The sequence below is a fragment of the Eschrichtius robustus genome, chromosome 4 (assembly GCF_028021215.1).
Source record: "Eschrichtius robustus isolate mEscRob2 chromosome 4, mEscRob2.pri, whole genome shotgun sequence".
NCBI classification, from domain to species: domain Eukaryota; kingdom Metazoa; phylum Chordata; class Mammalia; order Artiodactyla; family Eschrichtiidae; genus Eschrichtius; species Eschrichtius robustus.
This window is the reverse complement of record NC_090827.1, coordinates 28,347,192-28,360,952: the sequence shown is the minus strand read 5'-3', so window position 1 is coordinate 28,360,952 and position 13,761 is coordinate 28,347,192. Positions and strand designations below refer to the sequence as shown.

The 13,761-nt window shown below is 35.1% G+C and overlaps 1 protein-coding gene across 5 annotated transcripts in view; it reads left to right on the top strand.

Moving 5' to 3' along the window:
- Positions 1-7,400, top strand: part of TRMT10A (tRNA methyltransferase 10A) — a 31,942-nt gene extending 24,542 nt beyond the window's left edge. For 4 of the 5 annotated variants that reach the window (XM_068542488.1, XM_068542487.1, XM_068542490.1 and 1 more), the window contains exons 4-8: positions 1,163-1,234; positions 2,304-2,378; positions 4,291-4,440; positions 5,321-5,426; positions 6,953-7,398. In XM_068542488.1, coding sequence (XP_068398589.1) covers positions 1,163-1,234; positions 2,304-2,378; positions 4,291-4,440; positions 5,321-5,426; positions 6,953-7,218 — 669 coding nt within the window. In that variant the 3' untranslated portion in view covers positions 7,219-7,398. Of the gene's footprint in view, positions 1-1,162; positions 1,235-2,303; positions 2,379-4,290; positions 4,441-5,320; positions 5,427-6,952 lie in introns of all 5 variants that reach the window. The other variant, XM_068542492.1, reaches the window with a different exon arrangement.
- Positions 7,401-13,761: the final 6,361 nt, after the last annotated feature.

Sequence of the window (13,761 nt, the reverse complement as noted above, 5' to 3'; positions counted from 1 at the left end):
TTTCATGACTGTAGCTTTGTAGTATAGTCTGAAGTCAGGGAGCCTGATTCCTCCAGCTGCGTTTTTCTTTCTCAGGATTGCTTTGGCTATTCAGTCTTTTGTGTTTCCATACAAATTTTAAAATTTTTTGTTCCTATTCTGTGAAAAATGCCATTGGTAATTTGATAGGGATTGCATTGAATCTGTAGATTGCTTTAGGTACTATAGTAATTTTGACAATATTGATTCTTCCAATCCAAGAATATGGAATATCTTAGATCTCTCTCCATATGTTTGATTTCTTTTATCAGTATCTTACAGTTTTCTGAGTACAGGTCTTTTGCCTCCTTAGATAGGTTTATTCCTAAGTATTTTTATTCTTTTTGATGTGATGGTAAATGGGATTGTTTCCTTGATTTCTCTTTCTGATCTTCTGTTGTTAGTGTGCAGGAATGTGTACTCCACCCAGCAAAGCTCTCATTCATATTAGATGGAGAAATCAAAAGCTTTATAGACAAGCAAAAGCTAAGGGAATTCAACACCACCAAATCAGCTTTAAAATGCATCTTAAATAAAGTTTTTCAAAATCTGTGACCCTAAATTAAAGTAGCTAATAAGTTGCTTTTATTTATATGTATATGTATAGACAGAGGGAAAGACAGATACCATAATAGATTATGAAACTCAGTAACTGCATATTAATCATAAAGAGCTGTGGGGGGGTTGTTATTTATCCTAATCAAAAGGAAGAAAATAAGAAATATGATTGGCTTAATAGAATTATTTCTTATTTAATAGTTTGAGAAATCTGGTTGTTTAAACAATGCTACTAAAAGGAATATGTTTATAACCTTTGGTAGTTATAAAAATTGTAATAGCATGACTATAAGAGAGTTCTTTTTTTCTTTTGTTGTCTCTTAAGAAGAGTGAAAGTTTTCCTGAACTTGCATTTTAAGTGGCTACAAAATGTGAAATAATGGGTCACTTATAGAGTATTGACTTATGGTAATTATTTTATTAGTATGTAAGAAAACTGAATGGAAATTATCAGAAAGGACTTGTATTTCAAAAGAAAGAATGTCCCTATCTAGTCATACCTTCTGCTTATTCTATTCCACTCGGATTGTGTAATGGCCATAGATAATTTTGAAAATATTGCTTTAAAAATTGCACTCTTTTATAGGACATTAAGAAACTTCATAAGCAGATTCAACGATGTTATGCAGAAAATCGACGAGCACTGCATCCTGTGCAGGTATGTTTGGGGAATTTAAAACAAACTTCCAGTTTCCTTTTATATCTTATTTCAGAAAAGGTGTAGATAATCCTCATTGCTTTTACAAGAAAGAGTCTTACAGGTAATCTTTCTTAGAGAACGAAATGCCTATTTGTAAATATGTTTTATTTTTCTACAAAAATAAAATATTTTAAACATTTTTTCACCTCATTCTCAAACACATTGTGCCCATTCATCATTAGTCTTGTACACACTGACCTGTTCATTGCTGTGTAGTTGAACATCTTCATTAAAGGACATATGCATATTTTCATACCAGTTTCTCAGCTCTCAATTCCTTCCTTTCTGTGGAATAGGGTAACTGCCCCTGGCTGATATGTGCCATTGTGTCTGTTGGCTAGATTTTTTCTACTTAAAGGATTTTGAGTCACTAATAATTTTGAAAGGTACTTTATTAGCTAGAATGAGGAAGTGATTTGTGAGACTAGTTGGCTGCCCTTAAGAGTAGGGTCATTTTTCTTACTGAATTTGTTTGAATTCTAGGTGACCTAAAAATTAACTCTGGCTCACTGATGTTAAAAACCAGAAAATCTTAATATACTTTTGGTTAGATATTTTCTTCTTATCAAGTGATAGTAATATTATATTTTTACATTCTATATTCATCTCACCCTTGATTAGATTTGAAATAGGTTTCAGGGTTTAGAGTCAAAGCAAAATTATGAAGATTTTGGACTGGTAAAAAATAACTGTAGTGGCAAAAGAAGGGGAAGGGAAACTTCACATGGAAGCAGGAAGTTTATAGAAAAGTGATCATTAAACAAGAGGCAGATTATAACTGCTTAGAAAACAGGATGAAAATGTAGATGGAATACAGAAGTTAGTGGGTTAGGAGATACACAAAAATACACGTCGCTTGTACCACAAATTTATTCTTGCATGTTTAAAGCGTGCCATAAATTTATTTTTTTCCAGAATGAAAATATTTTGTGTTTCATTGATAATCAGATGAGTGTATGAGGGCATAAAATATTGACTTTAATAGTCATTTGCTCTCTCTTTCTATACCTGCCAATCTCTTTATCAGTTTTACTTGACAAGCCATGGAGGCCAGTTGAAAAAGAACATGGATGAAAATGACAAAGGATGGGTCAACTGGAAGGTAACTAAACTAGATTAACTCTCACATAATTCAAGGTATTTTTATGCTTAAAGGTCTACGTTTTTTACCTAAGTTCTACACAATACTAATAAATATAAGAGTCAGCAGCTACAAACCCTGCGTATCACTGTACCTAAGTTTACCAGTGGGAGAAGCAAGAGCCTTGAGATATAATCTGTACTTGCTTTCATGAAATCTCCCTATTTTACTGCCAACTTTAGAACATATTTTTTAAAAAAGGAAAAAATTTAAAGGTCTGTATGCAGTCTCTACCTGGCAAACTGGCTATACATTATTTATAAGAGTGAAGTCACTCTAAAATTTGGAAATGTACTTGCATTCTCTTTCTTCTAAATCTGTACTATACCATATGGTGTCCACTTCCACATGTGGCTATTGAACTCTTGAAATGTGACTGGTCTGAGTTGAGATGTACTATAAATGTCAAATAGACATTGCATTTCAAAGACTTAGTACCAAAAAAAAAAGAGAGAATGTAAAGTATCTCCTTAAAATTAAAAAAAAAAACCCACAGTTATTATAAGTTGAAATGATAACATTTCAGGTATATTGTGTTGAATACAATGTATTATTAAAATTAATTTCCTCTATTTCTTTTCACTTTTTTTTAATGTGGCTATTAGAAGATTTCAAATTACATATGTGGTTCACATTTTTTTTTTCTTTTGGACTAAACTACTCTCAGTCATTTGCAAAGATGACTAATAGATTGGCTTTAGTACCAGTCCCTAAGGAACCTTAACCCTATTCTACTCAGAGAAGTAGTGGGTTATTCCTACACTTTTTTCCTTTCTCCAAGCCAGTTCTCAGCGTGACAGACTTTCCCTCTCTCACTCACTAATCCCATGACTGCATTTATTTTATTAATAGTCCATAGTATAAAACATTTTCAAAGGTTTTTTAAGTTTTAAAGTACAGTACATTTACCAAGTTTTATGTTCATGCCTATTTTCCTAAGAAATAATAAGTTAGAATAGGCATACTTTCAGTTATTTTGTGGCTTGTTAAATTTATTATTTCATACCACCAGTTTTCCAGAGAGATGTGAGTTCGCTGGTCTCTAATTATGCATATTCCTCTTGGGGCCCTTGTTAAACATAGGGACCAAGTTTATAATATACCATTTTCCAGAAAAATGGCTGTTTATTAATCAGTAAGGTATACATCTTAGGTGAGAGGTCTCCTGCTTCATTTTTGATTTCCACAAAAAATATTGAGAAATGCCATCTGAGCCTGGTGATGCATCTTCCTTTATTCTTTTGGTGCAATTTGCAAAATTCTGACTGCCAACTGTTGTTCAGTCTTGTACCTCTGAACTGACAGTTTTGGTGAAGAAGATTTCAAATGTGTATCTTTGTGGAAGCAGATGCACGGAATTTATTAAATCTGTAAGCCCTTTCCTTTAGATGACTCATGTAGATGGAGAAGGAAGTAATTGGAGAAGGCATTCTTTGGCTGGAGAACAGTGTGAGCAAATACATGACAAAAATGCGTTTGTTTTGTTGGAACAGAGAAAGTTAGATAGGTTAGTGCTATATTCAGGAAAGAATTACTAAGTTAAGGAGTTTGAATTTTATTCTACAGATAAAGATAAAACATGAGAGTAGTGTTTTCAGAAAATGAGTGCACCATCCGTGTGTGGAAGTAAATTGGAGAGATCTGAGGCTAGAGACAGGGAAATAACATCAGGAGGCTACTTAAATAATTGAGATGTGAGGTGAAAAGATGCTGGGGTAGTAGATTCTAAATAAATAATACATTGTTATAATATTCTTTCAAACTTCCTTTCATATATTTTTTGGATGGGTTTGTCTAGGGAAAAGAAAATAATCATTTTTAGCCAATTTTCACAAAATCCTATTAATAACATCTTTCCCCTTGTGTTTTAAAGGATATCCACATCAAACCAGAGCACTATAGTGAATTCATACAGAAAGAAGAACTGATTTATCTTACATCAGATTCACCTAATGTACTAAAGGAATTAGATGAATCAAAGGCCTATGTGATTGGAGGATTAGTAGATCACAACCATCACAAGGTACTATTAAGTTTTTATTTTTGCTTTTGCTCATACTTAAAATTGACATATCAGTTTTCTTGATAGTAATATCAATTTTCTTGATAGTAAATACTTTGATAGTTGATGTTTGACTGCCTACACTATTTCAGTCACCTTTCTAGCTAAGCAAAGCATTTTGCATATAGTAGTTTGCTTTATCCTCACTGCAACCCAGTGAGGTCAGTGCTATAAAAATTTTAAAAATCATGCAACCTATTGGTTGAGAAGTTTAGCTCTTCTTCCTCCTTCACTCTGTCTTTTGGCTCTTTCAGTCCTGATTAGACCCAGGCTTTAAGGATTTTAATTTTGAGAAGAGAGAAAATTTATATTCAGCATTCTTTTAATTGACAGAACGGGAAAAATAAAATTTATAGGCAGTTGAACATTTTTTTCAATTCAGGTTTTTATTTAATTTGTGTTTGCCATTTGTGCCTCTTAGTGTTATGTAATTGAAACATAGTTTTATCCTTTAAATCCATGGGAAGAATGATGATGCTTCTCTAGGAATTCAGTTTGTGTACTTTAAGAGAGAAAGGCAGTGTGGAGTGATGAGAAGCTATTTGAGTCAGGAGGCATGAGCCAGGTTTTTCCTTTGGTTCTGCCACTGAGGAACTTTGTGATGGGACAGAGAGCATAATGTCTTTGGTTTCCTCATTTGTAAATTGGTTAAGACAAATGCCAGCAACATTCTAACTATACTTATTGTCAAGAGAATGTTTCCAAATTAGTGGTTAAACGTATGCACACTTTTTCAGATTATATTCTCTGAACTAAAGGCTTTCCTAAAAATTATTTATTCTTTCATAGACTTTAAGTTTAATGTAATGTTCTAGCCCAAGTTACAGTATCTTTGTTTTAGGGACTCACGTATAAACAAGCATCAGAACATGGAATTGATCATGCACAGCTCCCCCTTGGAAATTTCGTGAAGATGAATAGTAGAAAAGTTTTGGCAATTAATCATGGTAAGCTATAAGGGGATAAACTGAAAATGTACCTGAGTGAACACTGTGAAAAAATAACATTACATTTACATTTTGGACAAGTAGAAAATACACACCTTTGGAAAACACACAATTTGGGGTACAAAATTATAAAATGTAATCATTTATGATTTGTTTGAATAATACATGCATACTTTAGAAAATTTTGAAAATATACACGAGTATAAAGAAAAATAAATAGGTGTAATTTCACTACGCAGAAATACTTTGTAGAAACCTTTTGGTCTGTTTTCTTCCAGTTCTTTTCCTATGCATATATAATATTATTTATTACATAATTGGATTCTTACTCTATTGCATAAAATGTTATAAATCCGGGGTGTTTCCCCCTCATTTATTATTATATTTATTGAATCATTGTTAGTGGCTATTATGTAATTTTCCATCATCTAAGTACACAATAATGTAACCATTCTCCTGTTGTTATTTTTTTTCTTTTTACTATTGTAAATATCATTGTAATAGACATCCTCAGACTTAAGTCTTTGCCTGGAGTTTTGCTTTTTAAAATTTTTTTAGTAGAGATTTTTGTTAGTACACAACTACTAATTGGGCTTTTAAAATTTCTCTATAGCAGGCTCTAGGGAGTTATAGAAACAAACTTATTGATTCAAGGAATGGACTTCTTCTAAGACTTTTGCTAAATTAGTGGAAATTACTTTTCTCTCATAAAGTAATCCAAATTTCCCCCCAGCAGTGTATTAAAGTGAAAGGACATTGGAGACAGTATTTTTTTTTAATTAATTAATTAACTAATTTATTTATTTATTTATTTATTTTTGGCTGTGTTGGGTCTTCATTTCTGTGTGAGGGCTTTCTCTAGTTGTGGCGAGCGGGGGCCACTCTTCATCGCGGTGTGCGGGCCTCTCATTATCGCAGCCTCTCTTGTTGCGGAGCACAGGCTCCAGACGCGCAGGCTCAGTAGTCGTGGCTCACGGGCCCAGTTGCTCCACGGCACGTGGGATCCTCCCAGACCAGGGCTCGAACCCGTGTCCCCTGCATTGGCAGGCAGATTCTCAACCACTGCACCACCAGGGAAGCCCTGGAGACAGTATTTTTAAAAAACAGCAGGCAAGACACTCCCCAGAGTGAGTGGCACTATATAGGAAAGATAGAAGAAATTTAGGTTAACGCTAACCCTTTTTTTTCCCTAGTTTTATGTTAGCACAATAAAGGATAAAGAAGTGGAAGGGAACAAAGTATAGGAAGGAAACAAAAAAGGTCCTCTGTCTATTATAATTGACAACAGATAATGGTAAACCTCTGAGTGCTTAAGAACTGAAATGAGAAAAAGCTACAAAAGAGGTAGCAGCCTTGAGAACCTTAGGCATATTGGCTCTGACAGCTAATACAGGAGAAAGAAGTAATAAGAACAAAGTAGTTATTAGGACATACTAGCACTCTTAACACAAAAGCAATGTGTTTTAAAGTATGCACCATTGTGATGGACTAGGTTAAGAAACACATGGAGTTTGTCTTTGTTGCAGTGTTTGAGATTATTCTGGAATACCTAGAAACAAGAGACTGGCAAGAAGCATTTTTCACTATCTTACCCCAAAGAAAAGGAGCTGTTCCCACAGACAAAGCCTGTGAAAGTTCTTCACATGAGAAGAAGTTCGCCAGAGTTGAAGGTGGATTGAACAGTGATTCCAGTGAGGAGGAAAATAGAAATGAACTAGATTCACCACATAAGGAAGAAAAGCAGGATAAAGAAACTAGCACTGAATCTACAGTGAACTCTATACTACACTAATGTCATCTTTTTTTTTTTCCTTAAGTTTAAGAAAAACTAGGAGAAAATGAATATAGAATTTCATAGAATATTTTATAGAATATTTGAAATGGAAGAAACTTTCATTTTCTCTTATTTCTGTTGTGAATTTTTTAAACTTTTTAGAACTAAGTGATAAAAAGCACTAAAAAAGCATTCTTTTGTTTTTGCATAAGATTTAAATGTGTAATTTAAAAAATAATTTTCTAAACCTCAAATAAGCATTCCTTGAGAATTTTACCTTATTAGTAAACCTTCATTCTCTTTTATTTACAAGATTGTATTCTTCAGAATGTGCCTTCTGACCTTTCAGTTTTATTATTATATGTTTATATCAATGTCTTTCTGATTTATTGCCTACTTATTTATGGAGGCAGATATCCTAAAACTCCTTTAAGTCTACCAAAATGTTCTGTATGGGTGGTTACCGTCTATCTGCTGCTTTTATATTCAATTTAGTTACTTCAAAGGAATATAGTGATTTTAGGAATAAGTATTGGATTGAGAAACTCAAGAATTGATTTCTTTTGGACTACGGAGCCCGTCTCTGTTCTTCCTTTGTAATGCCTTTGTGGTTCTAAAGCAATCACTGAAGAGTTAAGACTCTCTTTAATATATACTTTCTTAATTTCAATAATGATGGTAAATTATTTCAATTACAAAATTTAATTTTTCAGGCTATATTATTTTAAAAGGCTGTTGAAGGATCAATTTTGTCATTACCCAAATTTAAAAAGAAACAGTTCTTAAAAAAAAAAAAAAGTAGCTCTTAGCAGCTATTCTTTTCCTTCCATATATACTTCTTTACAATAAAATATGTTGGTTCTTAAGCAAATAAGGTTAACTTTATATGTGCATCTGTCTACTATCATATAATAATATTCAAGCTAATGTAAATGTATGTTTCTATAAATAATGTAAGCATATATGAAAATATGCATGTAATTGTATATACATCTATTTGTCCATATCATGTATGATTCTCAGTTGTTAATCAATGATAATAGGATTGAGTTGCCATACATCTGTTTTATTTGTGTTAATGATTGTGCTGAAAATCACTAAGGAATTTCAATTTCATAAAGTGCAAAAATCCATAACTCAACATTTGTATGAGGGCATTGGCAAGGGAAGATGGGGCTCGAAAGAGATATTTTAGTTCCTATCAGTAAATGTAGAGCAATTACATTTAAAGTGATTATTCTCTGTCACAGCTAAAGTAACATTTCAGAAGCCTTTTCTGAGTTTGCATAAATTAAGTTTCTATTCTTTTTACTCATTGGCATCTCAGATTATATATATATTTGGTAGAAAGTTCATTGAATTTAACATTGATGTTCACTGTCTCTTACGTTGCTTTATTCTTAGTGATCTATTATAGTTATCCATCTAAGGTCTGTGAGCAATGTATGTAAACAAAGAAAAGCCCCCGCAATGGTAGGAGAACAAAGCTTAATGTCTTAAGTTGTATTTTTCAAAGTTCCAGGTTTTTCTGAGTAAATGTAGTTGGTGGCATGGAACATTATGCCTTTTCCTTAAATTACTCCATATGGAATAAGGCACATTTTAATATTGAAAGGTGGAGAAAGATCATTACAAGCACTACACCGTTTAATTTTCACCGATTATAAAAGCCCTGTAATTGTTTCCTAGGGCTGCCATAACAAACTGTTGCAAACCAGTGGTTTAAAACAACAGAATTTGTTACTCTTTAAAAAAACAAAAACAAAAAAAAAGGACATGGAAAAATGCTCAAAATCACGAATAATTAGAGACATGCAAATACAAACAACAAAGAGGCATCACCTCTCACCAGTCAGAATGGCCATCAGCAAAAAGTCTACAAACAAGAAATGCTGAAGGGGTGGTGGAGAAATGCATACCCTGCTATGCTGTCGGAGAGATGTAAACTGGTAACAGCCACTAAGGAGAACAGAACGGAGGTGCCTTTAAAAAGTAAAAATTCCATATGATCCTGCAGACCCACTACTGGGCCTATAACCTGAGAAGACCAGAATGGAAGAGACATAGGCACCCAAACGTCCACTACAGCAAGATTTACAATAGCCAAGATAGATATGGAAGCAACCAAAATGGCCATCAACAGATGAATGGACAAACAAGAAGTGGTACATGTAGCCAATGGAATATTAGCCACGGAAAAGAATGAAACAATGCTGTTTTCAGCACCGTAGATGAGCCTAGAGATAATCATATGTGAAGTAAGAACGAGAAAGACAAATATCCTATGATATCATGTATAGACGTTATCTAAAAATTGATACCAATGAATATATTTCCACAGAGAAAGATACTCACAGACTTAGAAAACAAACTTATGGTTAACCAAAAGGAAAGGTGGGAGGAACGGATAAATTAGGATACGGGGGTTAACATACATATACTAAAACAAATAAAATATATAATCACCAAAGACCACCATATACAAGTGAGGTCTACTCAACACTCTGTAATAACCTATATGGGAGCAGGATCGAAGATGAATAGATATATGTATATGCATAAATGAACCAGATTCTGTACACCTACAACAAACACAACATTGTAATGGAATTTACTCCGATAGAAAATAAAATTTAAATTAAAAAAACAAGAAGTAATGAGACATAAGCTTTTGGGGGTTCGTCCTGGCACATTCCACTCTGATTTACAACCTAGGAGCATGTCTTCTGAGAAGGCTCTGTTGCCCTAGTAACCAGAGTTGGGGATGTAGATATTGTGCCGCCTTGTGGCCATTTCCTGCAACAGCAGCTTTAAACCTAGGGCTAATGATCACTTAACATTCACAAGGGACTGCAGGGCTGTAAATGACACCTGCCCTCCAAAAATGTCTGACAGTCTGAAATTGACAAAAAAATTCAACACGGGGCAAATTTTCAAGAAGAAAATTTCACAAGGTAAAGTTTACTCTTTTTTTTATTAAAAAAAAAAAAAGACATGGAAAAATGGTCAACATAATGAATAATTGGAGACATGCATATCCAAAAGACAAAGAGGTATCACCTCACACCAGTTAGAACGGCAATCAGCAAAACGTCGACAATAAATGCTGAAGGGGTTGTGGAGAAATGCATACCCTCTATGCTGTTGGTGGGATGTATACTGGTGGCAGCCACTAACGAGAACTGAATGGAGGTGCCATTAAAAGGTAAAAATTGAGCTACCATATGATCTGGCCGACCCACTACTGGGCCTATCAACCGAGAAGACCAGAATCTAAAAGACACTATCACCCAAACGTCCACTGCAGCAAGATTTACAGTAGCCAAGAAATGGAAGCAACCAAAATGTCAACTGACACGTGAATGGACAGAAGTGGTACATGTACACAATGGAATATTAGCCACAAAAAAAGAATGAAACAGTGCCCTTTGCAGAACCATAGATGAGCCTAGAGATAATCATACTACGTGAAGTCAGAAAGAGAAAGACAAATATCCTATGATGTCATTTATAGGTGTTATCTAAAAATGGATACCAATGAACATAGTTCCACAGAGAAAGACACAGAAAACAAACTTATGGTTAACCAAATGGAAAGGTGGGAGGAATGGGTAAATTAGCATGTTGGGGTTAACATACATATACTAATACAGATAAAATAAATATATCAAAAAGGACCTACCTCATTGCAAGGGAGTTCTACTCAACCGTCTGTAATAATCTACACGGGAACAGGATCGGTAGATGAATAGAGATATGTATATGCATAAATGAACCAGTTTCTGTACACTGAGAACAAACACAACACTGTAATCAATTTACTCTGATAGAAAATAAAAATTAAATTAAAAAAACAAGTAATGAGACATAAGCTTTTGGGGGTTTGTCCTGGCACATTCCACTCTAATTTACAACAAAGGAACAGGACTTCCAGGAAAGGCTCTGTTGCCCTAGTAACCAGAGTGGGGAATGGAGAAATCCTGCCGCCTTGTGGCCGTTTCCCACAACAGCAGCTTTAAACCTAGTGCTAATGGTCACAGAATATTCACAAGGACTGCAGGGCTGTAAATGACACCTGCCCTCAAAAAATGTCCTGCGGTCAGGAATGGACAAGAAAATTCAACACAGGGCAAACTTTCAAGAAGACAATTTCAAGAGGTAAATTCTACTCACACCGTTTTTTTTTTTTCTTAAAGCACACGAAAAACTGCTCAACATCACTAATTATTAGAGTCAGGCAAATCCAAAATACAAAGAGGTATCACCTCACACCAGTTAGAATGGCCATCAGCAAAATATCTACAAACAAGAAATGCTGAAGGGGTGGTGGAGAAATTGGTACCCTCTTATGCTGCTGGTGGGATGTAAACTGGTAGCAGCCACTAATGAGAACAGAATGGAGGCGGCTTTAAAAGGTAAAAATTGAGCTACCATATGATCCGGCAGTCCAATTGCTGGGTGTGTATCTAAAGACCAGAATTCGAAAAGATGCACCCAAACGTGCACTGCAGCAAGATTTACAATAGCCAAGACATGGAAGCAACCAAAATGTCCATTGAGCAATGAATGGATAAAGAAAAAGTGGCACATGTCCACAATGGAATATTTGTTCAGGCATGAGAAGAATGAAATAATGCCAATTGCAGCAACATAGATGAACCTAGTTGTAATCATACTAAGTGAAGTAAGTCAGAAAGAAAAAGACAAATATTGTATGATACCACTTATAGGTGGAATCTAAAAATTAATACCAGTGAACCAATTGACAAAAGAGAAACAGAATCACAAAAGTAGAAAATAAAATTACAGTTACCAAAGGGGAAAGATGCGGGGAAGGGATAAATTAGGAAGTGGGGATTTACAAATAGAAACTATTACATATAAAATAGATAATCAACAAGGACCTATGTATAACAAGGTAGTTCTACTCAACATTCTGTAATAACCTACATGGGAAAAGAATCCGGAGATGAATAGATACATCTATATGTATAAATGAAAAAGATTCTGTACACCTTCAAAACACACAACATTGTATATCACCGTTACCCCAAGAAAAAATAAAAATTAAATAAAAAAAAAGAAGTGATGAGACACAAGTTTTGGGAGTTTTTTCTGGCAGATTCCACTCTAATTTACAACCCCCAAACAGGACTTCCACAAAGGCTCTGGTTGCCAGAGTAACCAGAGCTGGGCTTGGAAGAAATCCTGCCACTCTGTGGCCATTTCCACAGACAACAACTTGAAAACCAGTGCTTAGGGTCACTGCATATTCGCAAGACCCTCCAGCCTGTAAATAGCACCTGCGTCTTGGGCTAAGTAATGGAAAACGACTTCAAAACAAGGCAGAATTTCATGAGCCGGACTTGAAGAGGTAAATTTTACTCACACTGTTTTAAAAATGACAACATGGAAAAGTGCTCAACATTGCAAATTATGAGGGAAATGCAAATCAACACTACAACGAGGTATCACCTGTCACCAGTCAGAATGGCCATCTTCACAGTCTAAGACAAGAAATGCTGGAGAGGGCGTGGAGAACAGGGAACCCTGCTACACTGTTGGTGGGAATGTACATGGCTAACAGCCACTCTGGAGAACACTATGGAGGTTCCTTAAATATCTATAAATAGAGCTACCAGAGGATCCAGCAATTCCACTCCTGGGCATATATCTGGGAAAAACCATAAATCGACAAGACACATGCACCCCAACGCTTGTTGTAGCACTGTTTACAAGAGCCTAGACTTTGAATCAACCGAAGTGTCCATGGAAGGATGAATGGATAAAGAAGATGTGGTACATATATACAATGGAATATTACTCAGCCATGAAATGAATGAAATAAGGCTATTTGCATCAACTTGGATGGACCTAGATATGATCATGCTAAGTGACATAAGTCAGACAGAGAAAGATAAATATCATATGATATCACTAATAGGTGGAATCTAAAAATTGATACAAATGAACAAACTTACAAAACAGAAACAGAGTCAGAGACCTAGAAAACAAAGTTATGGTTACCAAAGGGGAAAGGTATGGGGGTGGCTTAAATTAGGAGGTTGGAATTGGTATATACAAACTTACATATAGAAAATAGATAATCGTCAAGAATCTGCTGTATAGCACATGGAACTCAACACACTGTAATAACCTCAATGGGAAAGGAATTCGAAAAAGAATATATAGACATCTCTGTATAAGTGAATCAAGTTGCTGTACACCAAAAAGAAACACAACATTGTAAATCAACCATACTCTGTTATAAAATTAAAATCAATTTAAAAAAAGAGAGAGAGAAATGGTCAATAAATTCGTTCAGGTGTGGTGAAAGGGCTGGTGTCACATCCCTGGAGACAGACCCATTTGGGTCCCAGGGCTGGACTGCTGTGGAGCTGGGGGAGCTGGAGAGGATGTTCCAGCCAATGCAGCCCCCTGGGACCTGTACTGCCTGCTCCCCACTGCATGGGCCACAGTCTCCACGTACAGGTGAGTCCCCCTACAGCTAAAACATGCTTGGGGCACTCAAAGGATGGTGGCCCCCTGCTCTGGTTGAGT